Genomic DNA, 26,287 nt, shown 5'->3' on the forward strand with positions numbered 1-26,287 from the left:
ATACTGCACTTGGGCAGTTACAGTACATGAAAATCTAATTAAAATTATGGAGCTATTGAATTCATACGTTTAACACCTGTGGTGTGAAACTCCACTGTCAGAGCTAAGGTGAGGAGCGGCTGGGTAGCCCTGCTAACCCCCTGGTAGCCGTTCCCTCTTACACAAAGCGTTTGGAATGAACTGTGGGTCTCCTAATGCTGGCAGGTTGCTGCAATGGGAGGATTAAGCAAATATAAACCCTTGGGGATTTCGTTAAGCTCTAGCAGGTCTTAGGGTTTCTGAAAAGTAAAACAAAACTTGCACGGTCTGGTGTTTCAGAAGTAGTTAGGGAACTCCGAGCCCAGACAGGACTGAATTAGAAGAGGCTGAGGGAATTAAATGGTGGGTCTCTTTGATCACATCAGCCTTGTTTTGATCACTGTCCTTCTCCAACTCTATTCTTGTCTGGTAATACATTTAATTCTTCATGGCTTGACAGGTTTGCGCGCTACCCGCAGACACCTTTTATTATTGTTATCACAGGAGTGATCTGGGGCCTGTTTTATACTGAATAAAGGCATCGCTGCACGGATGCCTCTGCAAAGAGCTTTTCTGTGGGCAGGAGAAGCGCTGCCAGCAGAGAGCGGTGGATGCCCGGGGTGCAGCAGTGGCAATGCCTGGCCCCGTCCCTGTCCCCATCCCTGTCCCCGTCCCTGCTGGCTGCTGCAGTCACACCTGCGGCGAGGGCTGTATGTGCAAGCGCTGCTGTGTTGCATTGTGCCACCTCCCTAACTCAACGCCCACCTTTCTTTGCATCTAAAGTGGAATTTCATGCGGCGCCCATGGGAGCGACTTGCTTCATGTGTGCTTGTGAAACAGAGCGAGGTTGCGGCTACGTGGTGTTTGAGACAGCGGGCGTCTGACAGCAGCCCCCAGCGCAGGGAGCGGGATGGAGCTGCGCCCTCACCCAGCGAGCAAGAGCAGCCTGAGCAGCACCGTCTTCTCGTGGCTGCGTGGATGGTACCCAGGCGGTCTGCGCTACTTTGGGGTCCCTGGTTTGCAAACCACTAATTTAAAATGTAATGCAATAGCTCACGTCGACACTGTTTATTTTTTTCTTTCAGTAGGACATGCTAATAACACGTGCAAACGTCCACGGCTGTCCAGCTGCCTGCAGGCTGCCTTCTGTAGCATCCTGAAGCAAACCCAGACCCGCTGCTTTTTCGGTGCCCGCGCTCGGTGTCTGCCTGACCTAGCCTTGTTCCCCGCGGCTTGTCAAAGGATTCTGTCTGCGTCTGGCCACGGAGGCAGCAGAGCTCGAGTCGGGCTCAGAGCTAAGAGCAGCTGGAAATGGGGCTGGCTCCTGACAGACCGCGAGCTCTGTCAGCTCTGGGTGAGCAAAAGAAAACCCAGATTTATCTGCAGTAGCAGAAGGAAATGTACAGAGTACAGTATGGCTGAAGCATGTGTTTTTGGCAAAGCTACAGCTCGTTATTCTTCCATCCAGACCAAATGCCTTAAAACAGTATTTGTCTCCATTTTTCTACTTTCTTTTAAGAAGGAAATGCTTCTTTACAGAGCAAAAAAGGTAGCTTCTTAAGCACAAATACATTTTTAGAGTGCCTTGCTTAGTGCCAAATGTCAAGAATTTGCCAACAACTGATCGGTCTTTTTGAAACCTCCTCATATATTTCACATGTCTAACTGAAACTTGGCATTTCCTAATCTGGGGTTGATTTTGATCTATAACTGAAAATAATAAAATGGCCTAAGGTTGATGTGGCGCAAGGTTTCCTCCTTACCATCTCGCTGCCAGTTCCCTCGGCTGTTTTGGAGGCAGAAGACGTTTCAGAGGCCGTGGCAGGGACTGACATGTAGCTGAGCATTCGGTGTTTCTCCCAGGGACTGGGGATGCACGGTCCGTGCGGGAGCGGGGATCTGCAGCCCGGCAGCGGGAGAGGCTCCCCGTCCGCCCGGCCGGGTCCCGCTGCCCACACCTTCCCGAAAAGCCTGGGCAGCTGAAGCTGGTGGGCTTGGTCGGCTCTGCAGGTTTTGGGGATGTCCGTCTGCTGGTCTGGGGCTGTGTAGCCACCGATGCGTTGTACGTTGGGAGCCTTGGCAACATACACAGTCTAGGTTTTTTTGGACTAATTAAAGTAGCTATCATGTATTTTGGTGAGGTGTGAAAATGCTTGTATGGAAAGCATCTCCAGCGCTTATTAATAGCTTCCAGATGGACTTTTGGGAGGATGCTGCTTCAGGGAGAGAGGCAAGTACAGGGTTCGGCTGGTTTGGGTCCCCCGTTAAATCTGTCGGAGCTGAATGAGGAGTGGAGGGAGCCTGTGTTTAGGTATAAGGCAATCAAGGGGGGTGGATTCCTCCATTTTCACCTGGTGATCAGTCATTCACTCTATTTAAAAGGTAATTTGAGAAAGGTGCTGTGTTCCTTACAGGTCTGGCTCCCGCGCTGCTGAGGGGAAGAGAAATCTCTGGTTTCGGTAGGGTAACATGACTTATTCTGGACTTGAGTTACAAAAATTAATAGAAAAGGTGTACTATTGTCATTTTTACAACCTTTTAGTTTAGTCTTCTGGGTTAATACTATTCAGGCAACTTGTGCGGGTTTATTTGAAGGAATTTTAGTGGAAAAGTGTGATAGTTCTACCCCTCTGATTTAGGACAAGAAAGTAAAACTCCTAAAGCAACAGATTTTTAATGTAGAGAAATTTGGTCTTCTCGTTTTCATGAACAAAATGGCTGTTACAGAGCGAGGCATCGTGTTGTGATAATGAATGTATTATCTATGTGAGTGCCGGTGTTCATCCAGGGTAGGAATCCTTTGGGTAGTGACATGTTAAGTGTTTGAGCGTGTGACGAGGGGGATCATTTTATATTGGTTAATGCTCTTTTTTCTTATTGGCACTGAAAATTTAATAATAGCAAAATAAGCTGTAATAAAAGCCGTTGTTTTCCCTCTCGTGCAGTATCCCAACTTGGTCTGGCAGCAGCAGCTCACCTCTGCTCCCCCTTCTCCTCTCTTCCAGACGTGAATGAGTGCGAGGCGGGGAACGGTGGTTGCGAGTCCCAGTGCTGCAACACCGTCGGCAGCTTCTACTGCCAGTGCGCGGCGGGGCTGAGGCTGGAGCAGGACGGGAAGGCGTGCGCAGGTAGGGCCGGGGGCCGCGGCCGCCGCGCGCAGCCCAGCCCGGCAGCGAGGGGCTGCACGGGGATCCGCGCAGGAGCGGATCTGCAGGGCGGTCGTGGCCGCGTTGCCGAAGGGGAGGCTTTCGGGTTCTCCCTCTCCTCTCATACCGTGCGCGCTTCTGCTGTTGTTTGGCCATCCAGAGGAAGCGCGCCCTTTCTGCTGCGCGCTTACAGGTACAAATGACGGGGTAGGCGAGCCTGACCTGGACAGAAGGGAAGGTTTCCGGGTGAGGTCTTGGCCCTGTTGAAGTCGATGGCGTGTATTTTATTGCTTCAAAAGAGATGAAATTTCTGCTTCGGGGTCTGTTTCATCACATTGTTCCCTGTCTTCCTCTTTGAATCTCCTGCTTTCAAACCAAAGTGGAAGAGAAGACACAATTTTGTGTTTGTAAAATGAAAATACTAGATGGGATTTGTATTAGCATTGTACCAGAGCAAGTCTCACGTCGTGTGGCCGTCTCGGCTCCTACGGCTTGAATCCGTACTGTTGTGCGCTTAGCTTCCCCACCCCTTTCTCCCTGGGCGTTATCATCTGTGCAAGTGCTGCGCGTTCCAGTCGGCTGGAGCCGACAGTCAGAAAAATGCAAAAAGCTATTTGCTTATCAGAGCCAAGAACAAGATACATTTTTTGGAGTATATTGCAGTTCCAGGTTTCACTGACAGTATCGGAGAAAGACACCTTTCCTGGGCTGCTGCAGACCAGAAATGTGAAGCTCACGTATTCTCTAGCGCAACATTAAAATGCCCGCTGCAGGGTACTCTGTTGATTGCTTAGGAGGGTCATGTTTTTGTGGTGGAGTTCTCACATATTTTCAGCACTGGTTTGCTTAGCAGAAGTCCAGAAGTATTCAAAATAATTAACAAAGATTGCTGACAAACTGGGAAAGAGTCATTTCTGTGGATATCGGTTTGGACATTAAAGAATTCTGTGGAAAAATGTCACTTTCTTGCCAATTTGGTACATTTGTCTTGTTTTGTTGAAAATAACTGAAAAGTATTTCCTGGCTCTCTACCACTGTAGAGATGTGTGAAATAAACAGCTCTGCCCTTATCTTAGCCAAGCTGAAATATTTTCAATTTCCCCAGAATTTCCCTGATGAGGATTAGCTTCTCAGATGATTAAGAGGTTCAGGATTTTGGTGGAAACAAACAATCCTTTTTTTTTTTTTTTTGCCTCCTTTTTTTTTTTTGCCTCTTTTTTTTTTTAGGGGAGACAATGTGAATCCCTTTGCATATATTCTTGGAATTATTGGTAATCAGTTGTGCCCACAGAGCCCACACGTGCCCCCTCTCTCCCCCTCGTCACAATGGAGATGGCAACCCACTCCAGTCCCTTCCCTTTTCCCCGCTCGGTTGGGGGGGTGGTGGGGTGCAGCGAGTGCCATCGTCCTCCTGGAGCTCGTCGTTCGTTCTGTGTGCATTTGTTCTGTCTGCAGGTTTCATCATGCCAAAAAAGAGCACAGGAAAGATTAAGCCCTAAATTAACTGAGACTAGAATTTGCATTGGGCCCCATCACTCATACTCCCATTTTGCTCAAGTGCAAATCTCGAGCAAAGCGGGTGCTAGTTATCCTCCCTGCGGTTTGCACCTCTCCATCAGTCTTACTACTGTGGTAGTGGGTGGATCCTGCTGTACTCACCACTTTTTACATTAATTTTTATTTCTACATCAGGTAGGAAACTCTTTCCAAATACCGTGAATGCTAATGCACGTGTGAAAAAGAGTAGAGGGGTTTATATCCGTGTTTGTACAGACGGGGGGTTCAGAAAAGACAAAAGGCACTGATCAATGTTTACAGTTTGCAAAATACTCAGCTTTCCTTGACCGAAGTCCTGACGGGGCCTGAAGAAAGCAGCCTGGGCTTCAAGACATGAGGTTAGATCTCTGGAGCCCTTTGTTGGCTCCGTGTTAGACAGGAGGGTTTGGACCTTGCATCTTTCCTGAGGGTGGCCCGAGAAGAGGAGCCGCGGGTTCAGAGGCCGGCAGTTTACTTGCTTCGCCCTTCTGACTTGATTCCTGGCTCGGAGTGATGTCGAGCTGGCCTCTTCAGAGTCCTGCTCTTTGAAGTATCTGCTAAACAAGGAGCTGCGCAATAACATCAGCAGGATGTGGAGAGGCTTCGGTAGGAAATTTTTTGAAGAAAACAATTTAATCTTGGCTACGTGAGGACTTCCCAACCTAACCTCTGTTCAGAAACAGAGGGATGTTATAGCTCAGGGAGAGCTTGCCACTTTTCCTGCCCAGAATTGGTTAAAGTTACGTTGATTCTCTCTCAGTAGAAATATGGGAGGTGGGAGATCCATTGCAGGAGCAAGGGGCAAAAAAAGGAATTTCTTTCATGCCAGGGGGTTGATTAGTTGGCTGGTGACCGCGATCTTAAAACAAGTGTAAGTGTTCTCCCGCAACGCTGCTGGGAAATATAAGAGATTCTTGAAATGTTTGGCTGTCCAGAGCTCGGCACACTTGTCAGACGCAATGACAAATGGAGATGGACACATGCGACATCTTCGGAGCCACAGGAGCCTCCCGTTACTTCCCACCCTCTGCCATTTCCCACTGACAGCAACGTCCGCCACAGGACGGGGCTGGGGTACGTGTCCCTGCGTGTGCGTGTGTGCCTGCGTGTGTGCGTGCGTGTGTGCGTGCACGCTGCGGGCTCAGACCTAGCCCGGTACCTTACAGAATGACTCCTGGCTTGGTCTTGTCCATGAAACAGGCAGGCGGGCAGTAGCAGCAGCAGTGTTTGGCTCTCCAGTCTGTTTTCACTTCTGAGCTGAAGGGATTATAGTTAGAAAGAAAATCCTCCCTTGGATTTATTCAGTCCTGGCCTGCTTTGCTAAGGCTACCAGGAAAGGAGCCAATTAGCTCTTGTGCCCATCTGGGATCTGTCTGACGAGCTCACTTAATACTGGCACTGAGTCCCTGGATGGTACCAGCTCTCACCTTTATTTACGTGGTTTGAACTTGAGCTAGTGATCTAGAGTTGCAAGGAAATATAGTTGATATGCTACTAATTCTCATCTGATTTACCGGTATCAATAATACACTGCTGACTTAAGTGCTTGTAGAGTGTCTCTGTTTTGTCGGATGTGGGATGGTTATACTCGTAACCATGAGCCTCTCGAGTATTTCTGTGTTTCTAATTTTATCTATAGCGGAAGAGCTGTCTGCAGAGCGGTTTGGGGACATTATGTGTTGGGCTTTTTACAGGAGACAGGTTTTCTTTTTTACAACAATTTTTGAGGTATGGCAAATTCTAGGGGAGCTCGAGTTCTGTTTGGACGACATCTTCTTGAGGTTCCACTACACAATGTTACATGATAATGTTAGGGACTGGAAAGGTGTGGAAGCCCCTTTTCTAGATCCATTGGCCACCATCAATTCAGGTTTAAGTTGCATCCCAGGGAAAGGAACTCATTTTTGCAGAGGTCCTAAGTCATCCTTCACCTTCAACTTTCTTGTTTTGCTGTAGGTGGCTTTGCAGAAAACCAGGACCCTTGCACACACTTTTGGAAGGGTTGGTATGCACAGGGTTCTGCCCTAGCAATAGGTGTGATGGAGAGAGCTCAGCCAAGGATGCAGTGGATAGAGCTCTTAGAAAGCATCATAAACCAAACCTCTAAAATATGATTCTCACAAACTGTTGTTTAGTTTATCCTTCTAAGCGCCACTTCACATAGAGAAGCATATTTGAACTTTTCATAGCCTTCTTAGGACAAGGGCTTTAGCTCCAAAATCAAATGAAAATTCGCATTTAGCTGGAATTCAGCACACGGGGGTCTCCGTTCATTTAACTACCAGCTAACGTTTTCCTTACGCACACGTAGAGGGATTCAAAAATCTGTCTGGAATACACGTCAGCATGCAGCCCGTGACTGGTACGTGTTAAATTTCCTGCGCTGTTGGTTTGTCTGACTCTTCATCAGCCAACGTTACAGCAGGGCACAGGGACAGAGCGCCCGAGCTGCTAACCCACGGAGTCAAGATGTCATGGCTAAACAGATGGGAATTTGAAGTTCCTCTCAATGTAGGCAGATAGATCCAGGTGGTGCCAGACTTCTCTCTGACCTCAGTGAGAGACTCTCAGGAGACAAAAGTGGGGAGTGAACTCCCTAAAACATAATCGTCTGTTAGGGGGGTAGCCTTTGTTTTGGGCTAGCCTTTAACTGCAGGTGGTGAACCGTCCTCTTTCAGCTTTTGAGACCCTTCGAGTAGATGACCTTGGGATTCGTGCCAGACAAGCCGTAGCTTGATGAGGAGTTCAGGGAACTAGTATGTGCCAGTGCCATGGGCCAGTTAACCCAGGTGCCATTACGGAACGCCATACTATGGGAATTTTCCCCTCTTTAAATTCCCTTTGAAGTGGATCAAGGAAGGCTCGATGGCTCATTTGAACTCAGCTGGCCCCAACTCCTGACTGGAAGAGGGAGTTCAAACTCTGCAGCTGGAAAAACTAAAAGCTCTTAGCTTTTCCAGTTTGTGCTCATTCCCATTTCTTCCTCTAAGCTATTCCTGTGGCATCTTCTTTGGTTAACGTTGATTAATAAGATGAAGACCTTGCCCACAGTAGCCCCAGATAGCTGAGGGTGGAATGCTAACCCTAAACAGGGAGAATGTCCCCCATGGACGGGGAAGCAGGTAAAAGATGCTGAAGCAGGGATCGATAAGCGCACATGCACTGCTCGCCCCTCCGCTGTGCAGAGATACCCGAGCCAGCAGCTGTAAATCTTCTTGCACTGCTCGTATTCCCAGGCAGCCGTGCGCCATGTGCTTTTTACAGGCCACACGAGGCGATGGCTCGCGCTGTGCTGGACCCCGAGATCACAAACCCCGTGCTCAGGCTGTGCCTCTCCGTTCCCCTTCCGTGTTTCACCTCTTGCATTTTTCTGGACTGCTTTCATACTCTCCATTTGGCTATTTCCTTTTAACCGTAGAGTCCTTCTTAAAATGTCAGAAGAAACTTGGTTCAGGGTTTGGGTAATTTTTGGATGAAGATTCAAGCACTCATATTTACCTAAGCTGGTTGACCTGCGTCTGTGCAGGGATGAATTAACTCCAGGACTTAACACGCCGTTGAACTGCGAAGTACCACATCGTCAGCTGTAATTTGTTTGGGTTCTTACAAGAATTTATTAATGCTAAGCCTGAATCTGAATGAAATTCCATAAGAGTTACGGGTTCGGTCCAGCTCGGTCCCTGTTTAAAGAACCCCTCTGGATGTTAATGCTCTCCTAGCTAATTCCACAGGAAGCAGTAACGATTTGCTGCTGATTGTAATGTGTTACCATACTCAAACCAACTCTTAGTACTTAATCAGCTGAAGTAAATTAGGTGACAAGGAAGCTCGAGCTGGCTCAAACCTGGCCAAGCATAACTTATTACATAAGCAGGATTCAGTTTATGTTCAAGCCTGATGTACCTTTGATACATGTGTTATACCAGAACTGTTCGGAAAAGTCTGAGCCTCTCATCGTCTTTTTTTTTTTTAACAGTCTAAGAAAATATGAGATTGAACAAGTTTGTCACATAATTTGTTGAGCATCAGCGGCTGTGCTAGCATTCTTTGTCGGGAGCTGCATGTGCCCGGGTAGGAGGAATTTCCAGGTCATGGAGCCAGTGGAAAGGTCCCTTTGGTTGGTGCTTGTGAGTCAGGGAGTCACTTGGAGAGCTGTGCTCGCTGTGATTCATCTGCATTCCAGGCAAGGATAATTTAATATAGACAATGTCTTAATAACATTACTGAACTGAGGAAGTCGGTCTAAGCCATTTTTCATAGCCCTGTGGCAACATTCATTTTTGCATGTCAACACTACTGGAAACATTTACAGGAAAAGTGTCAACACTAGCCATTGTAATGGCTTCAGAGTCGCTGCTCAGAGGGAGTATTCCCAAGGAGCTGAGCCGGGCCAGCAATGAAAATTCATAATGTCTGGCAATGTGTTATTTTTAAATGGGTGAAGTATTTGGTAGATCTAAAAGCGGCTTCTAGCAGGATGGCAGCATGGGACTGCACGCACAGAGGCGCGTTGCAAAGCAATGAAATGGGGCAGTCGGTTCATCACGGGACTTGGGGAGTGCAGGCGTAATTTCTGGTGCCTCTCCGAAATACCCCTCCAGCGTTTCCCCTCCTCCTGTCCCTCTTCTGCCCCGTGTCCTCTCTCCCCCAGTGCTGAGCATCTCCTCAGGGGACTCGGGTAGACCTACCAGGCAGCGAGAGGAGGGTGCGTGTTGAACAGCTGGCGGGCTGCGGCACATCAGCAGTTTGCACTGATTTTAATTCTGCAGACGGCTTCTAAAACTTTGCAGCATCTTTTAGAAAGGTCACATTTTTTTCCACAAAGTAACTAAGAAATTTTTGGGTCGGATATTTTTGTTAAACTCAAAATATTAATGAGAAGCATGTGGACTGTTGCAACGGGTGAATATTAAGATGAGCTGAAGCGGTCCATGAAACGTTAGGAAGCTGCTCTTGCTTGGAACGATCTGCAAAGGGGACTCGTGACTAGAGTCCACCTTCCTTTGGAAACCGCTGCAGCAATAGCCTTAAATTGTTATTTTCTTCCTGGATTCAGCTTCTCTCTGTGTTTCAGAATTTTTCATGGAATGCTATTCATTGCAGTCTAAACCACAAGTTTTAATTTGGAATTTTACTACAGCCAAATAATACTGCTAAAATGTCTCAGAGTAGCAGGCCCTTGCTCTCCCCCAGCTCAACCCTGCAAGCGCATTGTTTCAAAACATTCCAGAAAGTTAAATGAGGCTTTTGAGCTTGCCTCTGGAAAATCCAATAAGCTATTCTTACTTCTTGTTTAATGAAAAAGGTAAAATAAAATTCTAGGCTCTGTCTTACAGGAAATGGTAATACTATGGTTTTCTTTGGAGTAGCCACAGTGGCTGCTCCTCATTTGAGCTTAAATTTGTTGATGAAGATTTCTTTCTTTAATTATTCTAAGAAAAGCCCCGTGAAGGTTTAAGGGGGAGCTCTCTTTCAGATATCAGTTAAGGACTCGCAAGGCCCTTGCTTTTTTGTGGAGAAGCTGGATTTTACCAGCCTGTGCACACAAGCTCCTGCTTGGACCTGGACTGGCCACTCGCACAAGTCACTAGCCAGGGAGAGCCCGCGTGTGGGAGATGAGGCTGTGATGAGCTGTGGCTGAGCTCTCTGCGCGCAAAGTGATGCAGGGGTGCTGTGGGAGAGCCTGGCCCCTCATGACTGCTTGTGATCGCTCACCAGACATATTTTGGCCCAATATGTGGCTTCATTGTATGGTGAAGGTTCTGCTCCAGTTTCGGCTGCATCCCCAGATGCCGCAGCAGGTCCTTCGCCTCTGGCGGGTCACGTCGTTCCACGCGTGTGCTGCGGGGACAGCACCAGGCTCCCGCTGCTCTGCAGCACCGGCGTTGTGCTGCTGCCGTCCGTCCGTCCGTCCCCGACAGCAGCCCGGGCGTTTTGCTCCCCGGTGCCCAGCAGTGTCCGAGCCGCCTTCCTTCGGGAAAGCCCGGCATCGGGAAAGCTCACCCCGCGCTCCCGCCCCGTCCCCTCCCCGAGGGCGGTGGTCGCCGAAGCCGAGCCCCGGCCCCCGGGGCTGCCCGCCAGCAGCCGCGGCTGACCCCGGGGGATGCGCCGTGTCGGGGGGGCAGGAGCCCGGCCGGAGGGGGGGCGCTCCCGGGCTTGGCTTTACCTGCGGGGCGGGGGCGGGGTGGGGCGGGGCCGCTCCCCCCCCCCGCAGGCAGAGCCGCCCCCCCCGCAGGCAGAGCCGCTCGGCCGCGCCGCCCCGCGCAGCTCCGCGCAGCTCCGCGCAGCTCCGCGCATCACCGCCGCGCTCCCTGGGCTTCCCTTCGCTTTTGGGCTCGTTTGCGGGTTTTTTTTCCCCCGGTTCCCGTCTCCAGCGCGCTGCGGGACTCGGCGTTTTGCGGGGCCGTGGGTTTTTTGTTTGCCTCCTGCCTGGATGCCTGTTAGCTTCCCGCCATGGGACAGGAGCAGAGGCGGTGCTGGATGCTGCTGTGGTGCTTCGGGTTTCTGGGTGGCATCCGCGGTACCGCTGGCAACCACTACCACTACCTCTGGAGAAACTGCTACCCCTGTTACCTGGGGCGTGCGGGCTTCGGGGCCGGCCACGCCGAGCTGAGGCCAGGTAGGTGCCGGGCGGGTCCCGCAGCGGCTCCTCCGCGGCCAGCCCGGGGTCCGCTGCTGCCGCCGGGGGGGTCACGGAGCGGCCAGGTGGGAGTCCCGGCCTGGCCGCAATGAAGTCGCAGGCTGGTGACCTGGCTGTCCGCCTGCCCGTGGCTGCATCGCCACTTCGCCTTGTTGCAGGCAGGGGCTGTCTCGGGCAGGTTTGCTGTTCTGAAAAGTCACTTCTGCCCGGGGGGGAAAGGCGCTCTCGGTTCTCTCCACCGGTTGCCGTGCAGCTATGTGGCTTGGTTAAAGGTAGCTACTGTGCGATATTCCTGTAAAAAACAAATGTATGCATTTTGTTAGGGTATGTTGATTAGTTTTTTTCCTCAGTTCCAAAGGATCTCACCCCGGTCCAGGGCAATAAATGAAATATGATACTGTTTTAGCATGAAAAAAATCTGCCTTTCTCTCTGCGAGACTACTTGAGTTTGTCTGGGTTGCATGAGTATTGATTAGTGGAATCTTGCAAAGGACGGAGCTCAGTGTTACTCAGTGTCATTTTATGCATAAGGGGAATCCTCTGGCAGCCGGGACCGGAGCCGGGAGCTGGGGAGTATATGGGCTGGCAGATGCAGTCAGAGGAGCCACGTCTCATGGATTACTTCTGTGCACTGAAACGTTCAGACTTCCCGGTGTCTGTTAGAAGCAAATTCCCAACAAAGGCATCTCAAGCCTGTTGCTGTGTGGATAGTGCCTGGCCAGCCCGAGTTTCCCATCGAGCAGGTGGAGGGGACGGAGTCGCTCTGTACTCCCCTTGCACTCGTGCAGTGCCTTCTGCCGATGGTACCCCAGCACTTCACCATCCCTTCAGAAAGGCAGAAGCACTAACAGCCTGGATCTGCTGATAGCAGATGGGGATTCCAGCATACCAGAAGGTAAACGATCAACTTCCGTGGTTCCGTTTCCCGATCTGTAAGGAGCAAAACACGCAGTTCTTCCCTGCCATTGATAGGTTTGCGTTTGTTTGTTTGTTTGTTTGTTTTATGAGACTTGCACTTTCTGCTGCACTATGTCAGGCACTGCGAGGAGGCAATAAATACTTTTTTGCCGCTTTGCAATATCTTTTGTTGAACATTTGTGTGCACTGGCTTATGTGTGATGGCAGATGGGGACGTTGAGCGAGGTGGAAGTGCTGCGAGTACACACACACCTGCTTCTTCCTCCTTGTGTGTTCAGCTGACTTAGAGGCAGATAAAGTTTGTGATTGCCTGAAGATTTAGGAAATAATGGAGAATATGTGAAGTTCACTAAAGACTTTGGATGCTTGTGAGTAATGTAGACATCAAGGAATGCATTATCTCAGCATGAGATAATCCTAATAAATAAATGCCCTAAGCAGGCGGTTATAAAAGTGATATCAGTATATTTGTGAGATGTGCCAGACCTTTGGAAACGGGTGAGTTGATGTTTTGTTATTTATAGATCAGATGTTTGTCTCAAACTCAGATCGCATTTGGTGTCTCCATCCAACTACGTTAGCTCATACGACTTCTCCAAGACAAGCTCCTGAGATCCAGCTTTCTGTCTGGAATATAAACCTCCAGCCTTCCCTTCCCTACCGCATAATTCACCTGATCCTGATTCTGCTTATCTCGGCTCCACAGATAGGTAGCTCTGTGCATGCTCGTGGCTTTATCCTGACTTTCCTGCGAGGTATCTTTCAGTCTGCAAGGCTGAGGTGTTTTTTGCGTGTTCAGGTAGAATGTAATGTAAAGCTTCAAGCAGAAAAGCAAAGCGCCTTCACCCAGGCCTTTTGGCTATTCTCGCAAGTGCTCTGAACCTGGGGAAGAAGGTAACGTATCTACTGAAAAGCGTGTGATCTCTAAGCCTCTTTTTCCAGGAGCCTGGGTTTTTTCATCTTCAGAAAAGAGGTGAATATCCAGACATTTGCAAGCCAAAATCTGGCAGATAAGCTAAATATGTCTTTCCTCCAAGAAGTTATGTCTAATATTCTTACGTAGTTTGCAAAGAAGTAGGTGCAGATTACAAAATAAAACAAACCCAGTCCAACCCACCACAGCCTTCAGGCCCACCCAACTGAGAACGACAAAAAAAGACAAGAAAAAAAAAATTCTTCTCTCTTTCCATCTCTGAAAACAAGTGAATTTTTGACATGTTGCAGCATGAAATACCTTTCCTCTGAATGGTACCTTTGACAGAACCAGCAGGTGGAGGGGTGAAGGCTGGCTCGGGTAAACACCTTGGTTCTCTCCTCCGGCAGGACGAGCCTTTTCTGTGCAAGTCGCTGACGTGCACTAGCAGAGCACTGGGGTTTTGGCCTCGAATCTTCCAGGAGCACTCGGAGCTGCTGTCTTTCCCCTGCACTGCCACCGGTGCTGTCTGGACCTTGCTCTGTGGGTGTTGATACACGAAACAAGATAATTTTTCAGGGAACTGCATTTTTGGCTTTGAATGCAGTTAGGTCCTCAGGAGACGTGACCTGAGACGAGGTGCTGGGGGGGAGTTCCCTGAAGATGTGCCCCCCCTGTTCCGCAGCCCTTCCCCCCAGCATGCAGGTAGACACCCCAGGGTATGCGGCAGCACTCGGACAGCAGGAGCTGGATGGTGGGAAGCTGGCGTCAGGCCTGCGATGGCAAAGCAGAGGAGACAATCATAGACGCGTTGCTCATCCTAAACTTGATAGTACTGTGGTTTTGGTTGATGATTTTTCCTTTGCTGCGTGAGCTTCTCTTTGACAGGTAGTAGCCCATGCACTGGTTTACTTAGGTGCGTTCCCATTTGCCAGTCCAGGCAGTGCACACTTCTACACCCATGTGTTTCTTTAATCAGCCAGCTGCACAAGCAAAGCAAGCACAGTGAACTGCAGTATATGCATTTCATCGCAGTTTTATTGTATGAAGAGGTGTTTTGTGTAATAGCGGTGTACATTTCACTGAGGTCTCGAGTGCCTTAAAATGCATTCTGTGTACAAACAGTGCTCTGTTGGATCCTTGTGTTAGTGTAGAGTGGCTAACTGCAATGCTATGGATTATGTCTGCAGCTAACCTTTACAGGAGAGATCATTGTGCTCTGCCGGGGACTTGCATTAGGTCAGCACAGTGAAGTAGAGCTGCTACCTTGATATTCTCTCTGTGATCCTCTAAAACGTGTCAGGAAACAGCACAGGGCATAGCTGGTCGCTTTTGTTTGATTATAGGGTTTCCATTAGCCTGTAAGCTCTTTCAGTAGTGACCTGCACTTCCCTCAGTCGGTACCGTTGCCAGGTACGTGTCTGTGTTACCTCTGTGTGGTTAGCTTCCCGAGCACGCCACAGGGACCAAGCCGACGTGCCTCTGCGCAGGGACGTCTTCTAGTCAAAATGACATTCTGCACAGAGAACTGGGGTAAAACAAAGCTACAAAAGAAGGTTTGAGAGGCTGAGCGTAGCAGCAAGTCAAGGGCAGGCTGCCTGCTTGTTGTTACGTGCACCTCTGCTCCACTCTGAGTAATACCTAATTATCAGCACCATCCAGAGACAGAAATGTGAGCACAAATGAGAGCTGGGCGACTCTCCCAGCTGCTGTGCTTGAAGGCAAAAAAAGGTGAGCTGAGGACAAAGCAAGTGACTGAGGCAAAACAGCTCCCTGATGTATTTTCACTTCATCAGATTATTGTAAAACCGATGCATCTGTTCCTGAAGTGCCTTTGGAAACTGCTGCTGTTGAAGATGGCACAGGGAGCGTGGGAAAGTTACGGGCATCTCCCGTCTGTCCAGGAGAGGCTGCAGCAGAAGGAATGCCAGCCTGAATCACTCTGTGGAGCTCTTAAAGAGCCTTCCAGGCTCTCTCAAATGCCTGTTTTACAACAAGATGAAAACTGAGGGTGTGGAGGCATTTTGACCGCCCAAAACGAACTTTCTTCTTTCCTCACGTGAGTCACTCGGATTCCAAGCCGAGACCAGCCTGAGGCAGGTACTGTTCTCCCTCGTCCTGGAGGAGGGGAGGGCTTCCGAGTTAGCAGAGGGGGGATAAGGCATCATCCTCTCCCATGCCTTCCTTGCACTGTGGGACCTCGCATTGCTGAGTCCTGTCTGCACAGACTACAAGGCGACTGGAATAACAGGGTCTCCCGTGTCTCCAGGTTATTCGTGCTAGGGGCTGTGCAATACATGCAAGAGGCAAAGTAATGCATGGGGGTTCTTCCTTCTAACGCATCTGGGCACCATTCTGCGACCTGAGTTTCTAATTCACGTCTGTAGTGCGGGGCAGCAGCGGTAACGCTGTGCTCCTCTCCCCAGGAGCCTTCGGCTTTGGCCATCCAGCGTGCCGCTCTGTTGGTTCGTCTCCTTCCAGTCTCTTTGCGTCTTAAAATTGCTGAATTAGCTTCAACAAACTGGTACCAGAAAGATAAAGTCGCTAAATCCCACACATGCTCATCTTGTTGGATTTTAATTAACCTTTTCCCTGCAGCCCTGCTCTGTAATCCAGGCTAATTGCCGCAGGGATTACAGCCTGGCACTGCTGTTTGGCCAGATAGAGCAAACCTTAGCAGCGTATCTACTGCCTGCGCTTCCAGCTGGGATCCATCTCCTCCTCCTCAGCCTTTCAGAGGAGATAAACTGCCTCTGTACCAAATATTTAGTAATTTGCAGAGCTGCTCTTGACATTTTCTTTCCTCTGACACAGAGTTCTTGTTTGAGATAAATCATGGTATTTCTTCACGAAGACCTGTGCGTGGTCGGGGACTGCACTTAAATACAGCCATCTCCTCGCACCCTCCTCTGTTTTTTGGTCTTGTGTTTGTCTTCCCTACATTCAGTTACAGCATTACCCCTCTTGGTCCACGTAGCCAGTGTCTGAGATCCGATGGATTGTTTCTGTTCAGGGAAGAGGCTGACGAGAGCATCAGCTGTTTCTGGGGTGAGCCCTGTGTCCTTGCGGATGAGGACATGAACTCCAGTTTCCTTACGCAGCAGGGGAGTTTCCCTGCCCAATAAGCCAAGTCCCACTCCCAGGCTCTCGCTGCGTTGGGTTTTTGTGTCTGCCTCAGTGGGCTTCGGCCGGTGTCCGCTGCCCTGTCCATGCCGGCGTGGCGGAGCGCCCAGGCATGCGGGCTCAGCGTGCTCCATCCTGGCGTGGCTCTGGGTTGCTCTGTGTCAGCTACCCTCCTCGGAAGAGAAGCCTGTATGCTTCTAATTTTCTTTCTTTGGCATATTAATTTCAACCAGATTTTGTCAGCTCTCCAATAGCTTGGCGTGCCACAAACCGCATCTCGCAAAGCGTCACGGAGATTTTTGAGTCTTTGTACTGCCAAGACGTGCGCAAGGGCAACGTGACCCTTCGCAGGGATGCTCTGTCCTGGCCTCGGGAGGAGGCTCCTGCGGCCTCCCGGTTTATATTCCTGGGTGAACCACGCTCTGGGGAGCCTTGGGCACGCCTGGGCAGGTTGGAGATGCTGCTGCTGGGGGTGGCCAGTGGACCTGCCCCCTCCCCGTCCCCAACTGCACCCTTTCTCCGTCACAGGTCCCGCTGGGAAACGCGGCTCTTGCCGCTTTCCTCTCTCTGTGCTCGGTTGTCTGTGGCAGGGTGTGGGAGAGCAGTCCTGGGCTGCAGGACGGACCCTGGTGCTTGGGCATGGCCGGGCAAGGGCCACCCGGGGTGTCCGGCGCAGCGGGAACAATTCCCAATCCCCAGCATGAGCCGCTGCTGTCGCTCGGGCAGGGCAGAGCGATCCTCTTGGATCCAGAGCGGGCCCAGAGACACCATCATTGCGGTTCCTTCTTTTTAGCGATGCGTTTCAGGTCAAACCAGAAAAAGCCCTGCTATTTCACACAGCTGTGAGCAAGCTCTGGCTCCTCTCCCCTCTGTGAGTGTTCGCGCAGCTGCTGCGGCAGTCGCAGCCCACGGCTCCGCGGTCTGAGGACCGAAAGCAACCGGAAAATGCAAACTCTCCGTCGGAGAGCCAGGCAGTAGGTAGAGCATCCGCCCAGGAGGTGCCTCTTCTCTCTGTGCGCTCATACCAGAGCTTCAATTCGGTTTGGCAAATTGCACAGTTGCGTTATTTCCAAAGACACCAACCTAAGATTTCTTGGGGATGACACTGCTGCCCTCCCGTCAGGGGTGCAAGGGATGGGAGGTTTTATTTTGGTCACACCATCATGTAGTATACGTCCAAAAATCTCTCCGTTACTGCAGAAGGAGATAAGTGAGGCTCCAGAAGGAAAAATGGGACGTAGTGGGTTCCGTGGGAAGCGTGCACGGCGAAGGCGGCGGGCGTTTCTGCAGCCGGGGCGCGAGGAAGGACTGGCCGCTTTCCCAGGCCAAGGTGGGACGGGGCAAGGGGGGCTTTGGGGTGGCGAGAGCCCTCTCTAATTACAGAGATTTAGAGGGTGAAAAATACAAAGAGAGAAGAAGAGACATGTAGAAAGGAGATGTATAATTACCGAGTGTGAGTAATGGGGTGAAAGGAAGACGTTTATTCAACACATCGCTAACTTTTTTGGACGGTAAATTCTCTGTGGTTTCAGATTAGAGTTGAAGGGAAGCAGTGGAATAGTCACTTAAATTCAGACCAGGAAACTTTATTACTTTATATAAAATCTTCCCAAACCCCAGTTTTCCTGTCCCTGAGCTGAATAGAGCCAATTCTGTGTATTAATAGCTAATTCTGCCCACAGAGATCTTAAAAAAAAAAAAAACAGGAGAAGTAGCAGAAATGCAAAGTCTGAAGCGTGGCCTGGCTCTGCCCTGCTGGGAAGCCGTGCCCGGGCTCCCGCGGCTCTTTGGGCGACACGGCGTCCGTCGTTCACCGCAGCGGCTGCGCGGGCGCAGGGCTGGCCGCGCGTCCACACAGGTTGGGGCGTCGCTTTTCTTCTGGCCCTGGGCAGCCGCGGGAAGACCAGTGCCTTTCCCTCGTGCCGCCGCGCCGAGGGCAGGAGTGCCATCCTCCTTCCAGTGGGCGACAGGTCTTGGGCAATGTCCTCTCGGAGGCGTCGGACCCGAACACCCAAGCTGAAGCTTCGTGGGGACGCTGGGGAGCGGCGGGGCGCGGAGCCAGCAGCTGCTAGAGGCAGGGCTCGGGGGACGCGTGCTCGGCGTTGCCCCCGACGAGCTTGCTGCCCTACTGCAGGAGTAGTGAGTGCGTCAGGGACCCTCGGGCTCTGTAGCATCCAAGTTGTGTAAAGCCTTCGCAGAGGAAAATGATTTAATTTGGGCTAGGTTGCTTTGATGGGCACTTCAGATTCACGCCACAGCATTTTTGTCCCTGCTGAAAAGCTGGTTTGGATTTGGGTTACTCTTCAGAGAGCATCATTTAAAGCTTACGTTCCACCTCAAAAATCTATTCATTTTCCTTTCTTTAAAAATTAAGTCTCTTGGAAAAAACAGGAAGAAAATACCAAAACCTCCTAAAATGCCCAGAGAAGGAATCTACAGTCCACTGAATGAGCAAAGGTCTGGCATTACAGAAGTTATCATTTTCTGCGGGATTAATGAAGACTGTAGCTACAATGGGGAGCTCTGAAGAAAGAGCCTTGTATGGCCGTTACAGAAGTCAGGATCGCTGGACATCACCAGGACAGAAAGGGCAGAGGCCATTTTCATGTGCTCTGATCCTTAGGTTTTAACTTTGTAAGCAGTGAGAAGCCTTCCAGTGAAAAGCATTCTGAGAAAACAAACATTTTTATTCTTACTTTGTAGCTCAGAAACACTGAGTAAAACAAGCATCACCTTTACCGCTTAGCTTCCCACTTCTTCCCTGACACAGTCCATTTGCTTGCCGCTAGATGATTTTGTTGGCAATTAATCGGATGCCAATTAATGTAAAATTTTGGCACTGGCTTCAGTCAAGGTTGCATTTCTCCTTTTCCTGTGGTTTTCGATGCGCTTTGCCTCCCCCGTGGGAGCCGAGGCTGCTGTCGGGTAAGAGCAAGCTAGCAGAGCAAAGGGGGAGCTGGGCGATGCTTCGGGCAGGGGAGGGGGTTGCAGGCGCTGTGCAAGGGTGAGGCTTGAGCAGGTTTTTGCACCGCTGGCTTGCAAAGACACGGTCGGGGCAACGCCCTGCCGTGATTCATTGAGGAAATGTTTCTTTATCTTATTAGTAACAGTCATTGATGAATCGGCGCTGGTTCAGTGCGCAGCTTGGCTCTGTATCGTCCTGCTGCCTGCGTGACCCGCGTGGCTGTGCCAGCGGGCTCTGCCCTCCGCTCTCCCCCTGCGCAGCACCGGGTGAGCTGTCGGGGAGCCTGCGGTGGCCCGGGCGGCGTCAGGAGCGCGCTTCCCGCGCCGGCTGCCAGTCCTGCGCACGGGAACCCTACCAACTGGCCGAGCCCGGTGCGCAGGAATTCTGCTCGTTGGTTTAACCTTTCCATCATGTACTGCTTTAAAAGCTCCGGGGAGCTTCAGTCAGAACGGGGATGCTCCGGCTGAATAAATAGGGTGGATTTGATAGATTTACCGAGGTGAGTGACATGATAGCAGGCAGAATCTAGGATGCAAAAAGAAGTCACGTGTTGTCAGGACTGTCAGGAGCTTTGCATGCACAGCATAAAGTCTTCAGTATTGAAAATGTGCATTTTGCTTGTGGCAAATCCAAGTTGAAATCCTGTTTAACAGCACAGATCTCAAAGTGCTATGTCCTCAATCAAGTGTCTCAATTATGGTTTAGCTTCACATCTAACTGGCAGTAACAGCTTTTTGTGGTACCTAAAGTGCCCTAAATAAACTCAAACAATATACGCCCTTATCCAGAATACCCGCCGTGACTCTCCCCAGACCTGCTGTTTCTGAGCCACGTGCATTGCTGTGGTCAGTCGTCATCCCAGCCCCGCTACTTCGTTTATTTTGAACTACGTGTATTTCTGTGAAATTGTTCAGGAGTGTCTGTGGAACAAAGCTGCTGGATGGACAGAGCTTCATGTCGGATCCTTAGCAGTCTCCAGAGATTTTCTCCTCGACGCCCCCCCTTCACAGTCAAGGCCTGGGCTGGGGTTTCTGAACCTGGGCTGCCCAGATTGCAGCCCCCGTGCAGAGCTGCGTCCCAGGTTATCTCCTTGCTTGGGGATTTAGCCTTCTGTGCTAGCAAAACCTCGCGTGACAGGTGTAATGGATAACAGCAATGTAAGAGCAGAAAATAGTTGTGCGTGCTGAAGATGTCTTCCCAAAATGCAGAAAGTGCATAGAAACGCTAACACACCCAAAGCTACTGAAGGTTTCTCTCCATGAAAAAAGGAATTGCTGGTTGGCTTTTTTGCTGTTAGCGTGAATGTGATCTGGTTCTCCCATCTGACTAGAGATCTTTGGTCCTTTCCAGCCTGAAAGGTAGTGCGCAGGTGTACACACACACACACACAAATGGCAGGAATTAAGGAACTGTACAGCTATATCCACAAACATCCCTATTATTTCTAATTACAGCCATATGAAGGAGTCTTATGTCTCAGAAACTTGAAATTGCCTTTGACAAGCTTCTGATATGCATCTTAGTTAGCACCGTGTAGCTGGGCGCTCCAAATATTTTTACATTTCTTCTCAGTTCTGGAAGTTATTCCTAGTGCTTAAAGGCAATTTGAGGTCTGTGAAACAGGAATGAATCTCCCTTTCTGTAACGCTCTGCTGTCTACCTCCCTGGTTTTGAAGCTTTGATAATAAAACGTAACAGGATTTTTTACCAAGAACTCATGGGCTAGTTCCCATTTCAGTTCTTGAAAGATTGCTCAGCACTTGGCAGAAGATTTTTCTGGCTCAGAGACTGTCTTTTGTTCAAGGGTCTGTAGTTTTACCAAGAGAAATGGTCATGCACGGTTTTATTGGCCAAGTGGATTCCTTGTTGCAGGAACGGCTGCCTCGGTTCTCCCGGGCTTGCTCTGGCCGTGGAGCTGGGAGGAGAGGGCTGGGGAGCTGCGCTCAGAGTCTCGCTGTAGTCTGCCTTTTGTATTTGGGGGTCCAGTTGGACTTCATTGTGTTCTTAAGTATCATATAACTGTGAACAAATCCTTGCTAGTCATGCAATTAATCCACTGCAATAACTTTCTCCAGGTATTAAAGTGTTTTCTTTCTTGTCTCCAATGATGCATAGCAATTCTGAGCATAGCTTATCACCAGATACCCCAGGTTTTGCTGCATTTCAGCAGCAGGTCAAGCGAGTTCCAGGCATAAATGGTGTGAAATGTGTTAAACGCTTTGCAAAGTACTGAGATGAGAAGCATGACAGTAAAACCTCTCACCTTTGGCACGTGGCTGAGCTCGGTGGAAGCCAGCTTCTGCGCTGCGAGAGGATGAGACTGACTCAGCAGGATGAGAACGTCTGCTGCTGCGGCACCGAGGTGGTGAGCTTTGCTGCTTCGTGTCGCTCCCCCTCCCTTCAGTCTGTGATGTTAGGTGTTCACTCCCACCATTCACGTAAGTACGTACGGAACAAATGGACTAGCCCAGCCTCTTTTCAACACATGAAGAGTAAGGAAGTGTAAAATTTTAATAAATCCATAATCTTAGAGCAAATGGGAAAAGTGACTGTTGTGAGGTGGACAACATGAAGGATGGTTTATGCCGATTGACAAATAAGATGCTTTTTTTTCCCCGATTGCATGCTTGTCCTTGAAATTTCTTAAATAGCTTGCCTGATGAAACATAATGAAATGGCAAGCTTGTTCCCTCTGCATTTGTTCCTCAAATCTGGAGTCAGTCAACAGAGGATAAATAATCCTAACTTCAGATACCGTCATGCCCACTCTTGAATTTTTTTTCCCTCTTCCCTTTTCTTTTGCAGATGTGGATGAGTGCCAGGTCCACAACGGGGGCTGCCAGCACAGATGCGTGAACACCCTTGGATCTTATTATTGTGAATGCAAGCCAGGCTTTCGCCTGCACACAGACGGCAGGACCTGCATTGGTAAGTCACAGTTTTAAATTTCCTGAGAATCTCTAATCCTTCATAGCCCTTTTTGTACCTGTACATGCGTGTCATAGTACACAAAATGCCTACATTGGCTTGCCCCTCACATCCATCCCCTGTGCAGGGAATTTGAGATGATGGGGTTGGATTGCCTGTTCCTTCTTTTTTCGGGATCCTGGTCGTCTTCTCTAATATGTTTCTATTACTGGGTCCATAACGTTTGCTGTTCTTTGTGGACGTGTAGAATTTAGACTTCTTTGCGGTTTCTTAGTTTATTCTGGTTCAGGAGAAGTAATTTCCACTGCTTTGGTGCTTCTGCTTTTGATACAGGGTGTAACAGATAGGGCATTTTCAGAACAAATACATAAACAACTAGATTATGAAAAGGTTGAAGTCAGTCTTCATTTTTACCTCAACTATTGCCCTAGTCCGCATGGTAGGCACTAGGTGTGACAGGCAAGTGAAAATCAGCATGGCTGTGTGTGGAACTGTGGCCGTAATAATCTCAAAACTCTCTTCCCTGGGATGTTGGTCATGCGTCCACTTGGATGGTGCATGTCCAGACATTACAATTCCGATGCCAGGTCTGGCTTGCAGCTGATTTCTGGGCCAATTTATTGAAATATTGTTGTTTGCCTGCCCCAAAGTAGAGGCTCAGAGGCACTGGGGTGGAGCTTGGAGTCTGCCTTCCAGCATCTGCTGCTGCTGTTGTTTTTATTAAACTGCTTCTCCCTCACAGCTTTATTTGACACATTTTTCCATTTTTTGAGGGATATTTTCATACAAGTGGAAAGAATTCCTGGGCGATGGTATTACAAAGGCCATTTGCTGGTTTTTCTTAGAATATAGTCACGTTCCAGAGTTTGCTAAGATCAACTGGGTGAGCATTTGTGTTCCAGTCAGGAATGGTGATGTGAGCAGAAAAAAAGCCACCTAAGGAAGGTACCCACCGTGCCCAGAGCAGCACAAACTGCACATCTTTCTGCAGCCGCCCCCCCGTGTGACGGCACTCTCGCAAGCGCAGCGAGACGTATGCTTAAGGTGCAAGTTCACCGAGTGCGCTATATATCTATATTTTACTGGAAAAATCCAGAAGCAAAAGGATCGCAAATAAAGAAAAAAGCCAGTCATTCCCAGCCCACTGCTCGAGCACTGAACACGAAACCATGTGTTCATGGCTATGCATGGCTACTGTTTGCATGTAAGTGTGTATGTGGTCTGTTATCTAATAATTGTCTTATAATACGTAATTCTCTTTTTTGTGGTATAGAGAGAGTCTGAATAAAACACGGGCCAGCCGTTGGGAAGCTCTGGCGTTCTCAGTAGGGTCAGCCCCAAAAGGTGAAACAATTTGCAGAGAAAGTACAGAAGGGATCACTATAGGGAGGAATCTCTTGTTTAAAAGCAATGTCATCCTTTGCTTTTGTTCTTCGGGCTTACCTGCTCGTGCGGCTGCGATGTGCAGAACATTTCCACCAGGATTTGGGCGGGCAGGGCTTCCCTGCTCCGTGCTGCTTGCACCAGGCGCTGCAAACCTGCTTTGCATTAAACTTCTGAGCAAGTATTTGCCATAATGTGCACAGTGTTGGAATTCATCTGCCAAAATTAAGGGGTCTCTGTTCATGAAACCTGATCTACTACGGGAGTAACTCGGGCAGTTTCTGGAAGCTCTGGGGAGCGGAGCTGGCAGGACCTGCTGTTAGTTCAGCGGTGCCTGTACCCCTGTGATCCACAAAGTACACGGGAAAGTAGATGCAGACCAGGCAGGGCGAGTAAAAACTCTGGCTACATAATTTTCCGGTACTGTTTCTAAAATAACAACAGAGCAGACCTAAAAATCTGGCTTTCTCGCTTCAGGACTGGTGGGTTTTGTTCTTTACACTTTTGTGACAGAATTGTGCACATACGTGTGTATATATCTTGCCTTCATAATAGCTCTGCGCTAACCTATTAAGCCAGTTGTGCAGAGGGGTGGAAGTAAACTTGTTTTTCTTGTAAAAGCTCAGAACAGAGCACAGACTTAGAGGTTACTCCTCTGCCGGTGTTTATGGCTGCCCTCTGTGCACCCACAGACGTAAGGTTGCCTTGTGCCAGGGGTGCCCGCGTGCCACGGCCGCCCCGTTTGATGCCCGTTTCCTGGGGGGGCAGATTTCTGCCCCTATGGATTCCGTATGGTGGTTCTTGGTGCCGGAGCCCAGCAGCTGTCCTCCCTGCGTCTGCTGGCTGCACAGCAGCAGTCACGCACAGCGGCTCAGCGGGACGTGGTTTGGGTTTACGCAACTCTGGTTTGTGTAAATACAGGCTATTTGTGCCCTTGGGACAAGCCCACCCCACAGGAGAGCCCAGGCAAGGGAAGCACCTTGGCTGGTGGCAACGGGGAGGCCACTGAGGGGATGCTCTCGCCCCGGGTCTGGTCACTGCAGCAGGATGCGCTCCCCTGTTTGTTGCGAGCCCACGAGCCCGGCGGCGGCGTGTGGTCCGGCCGGGTGGCTTTCCGTGGGTCACGTCAGTAATCCCGGGCCCTTGAGCGCGTGCTCGCTTTCTGTGGTGTTGTCACAAGGACATGCAAGTGGTTCTTTGCTTTAGTGCTCGGTCTACGTAAATATTTACACTGCGAAGTCAGAGGCTTTGCTCCGACTTGATCTTGGGAACCACACGGTTTTCATTAAGCCAGCATTCTTGACAAGAGTTACCAGGCAGCAGTCGCGGGGCGCGGGCAGCGCGCAGGCGGCAGCAGCAAAGGCAGGAGCCTCACTCAACACAGCCTCCCTTCGCACTTCCATTCTCCTGTTTCGGGAGCGCTTTCCCGGCACTTCTGGAGGAGAGGAAAGGATTTTCTCTCGCTAAATGCCGAGCTTAAGGCCAGCTGTAACAGGAAGGTAGAGCAACACGACTGAGCGGTGGAAAGCAGCGCAAGCGCCTGCCAAAGCCGCAGGCAAGCTGGGGGGACCCGTAAGAGGGCGTCCCCCGAGCAGAGCAGTGCCTTGGAGGCTGAGCGCGGGCGGCACAGAACGGAGTCGCGACAGCCTCTCTTGGTTGTGGCGTACGGCGGAGCGGGGGCTGCAGCGCGGTGCTGAGCAGGCCAGGGTAGGTGTGTTTGTCTGGGCACGTAACCCCCTTGCCAGGAGCGGAGACGTTGCGGTCCTGGCAGCTGCTTTCTCGAGCTGAAGGTAGCAAGAGGTGGCGGGTTTTGCTCAGGAAGACCTGAGCCACGTTTCTCCACGCCTGTGCAGTCTCACTGACTAGACTTCCACCAAGATTTTTTTTTTCCTGCGTGGTTCTGAGGGATTAAGTCAACTGATAAAAGCTGTCTTTCTCTTCAAGTCGGGATATCCGCTAACTTTGCTGGGTGGGTAAGATCCAGTGCTGCTAAAACAGCAACAATTTGCCACTAAATAAAAGGAGTCAGATAGGAATAAAGAGAACTGGAGGCAGCGAGACTTTCCCGTCCATTCCCCTCCGCTCCGGAACTGCTCTGCCCTGAGCCAGGGCTGCGGGAGGCTTGCAGCTCAGAGCTGGTCGAGCACGGGGACGGGCTGTAGGAAGCTGCTGGCAGCCCCAGTGAGCAGCAGCACAGGCCAGAAAGCGTTCTGGAGACAGAAAAAGACTATTGCCGTGAAGTTTCTAGTTAAGGTCTGTAAAACCATGGATCTAATTCTTCAAATGTTTTCCAATCACCACAAAACCCACAAAGGCTTCAGTTAATCAGCAGCACTGCCTGAAGCGGGAGCTCCAGAATTCCCCTCCGGAGGCTGGTGGCTGTTAACCTCGGGAGCGCGGGGCTCAGCTCCTGGGGGTGGACTCAGGGCGATCGGTCCTCTTACACCCTCTGGCTGAACTATTATTCCAAGCTTGCGATGGAAAGTTGAAGCCTATTTTATTCCTGAAGACATCAAAGAACTGGAAAACAGATAAAATCTTTTGCTACTTTCTTTTGATGGCTTTGCACCCTTGGTAGTTGTTTGCACTTTTGTGCTTAGTATTGCAGATGATAAAGCAAGGCACAATGCAGGGAAAAATCAGCAAAAGTTTTCAGAAGCTACTTAGGCATCTTTAAAAGCAATTTCTTATGAGATGTATTGTGGTTCCAGATAAAG

General features: G+C 50.0%; 1 protein-coding gene across 1 annotated transcript in view; it reads left to right on the forward strand.

Annotated features, from left to right (window-relative positions):
• MEGF6 (multiple EGF like domains 6) overlaps positions 1-26,287 on the forward strand; it is a 113,985-nt gene that overhangs the window by 52,437 nt on the left and 35,261 nt on the right. Inside the window, exons 7-8 of the mRNA XM_075172201.1 lie at positions 3,024-3,146; positions 22,065-22,187. Coding sequence (XP_075028302.1) covers positions 3,024-3,146; positions 22,065-22,187 — 246 coding nt within the window. The remainder of the gene's footprint in view (positions 1-3,023; positions 3,147-22,064; positions 22,188-26,287) is intronic.

The sequence above is a fragment of the Calonectris borealis genome, chromosome 23 (assembly GCF_964195595.1).
Source record: "Calonectris borealis chromosome 23, bCalBor7.hap1.2, whole genome shotgun sequence".
Lineage (NCBI taxonomy): Eukaryota > Metazoa > Chordata > Aves > Procellariiformes > Procellariidae > Calonectris > Calonectris borealis.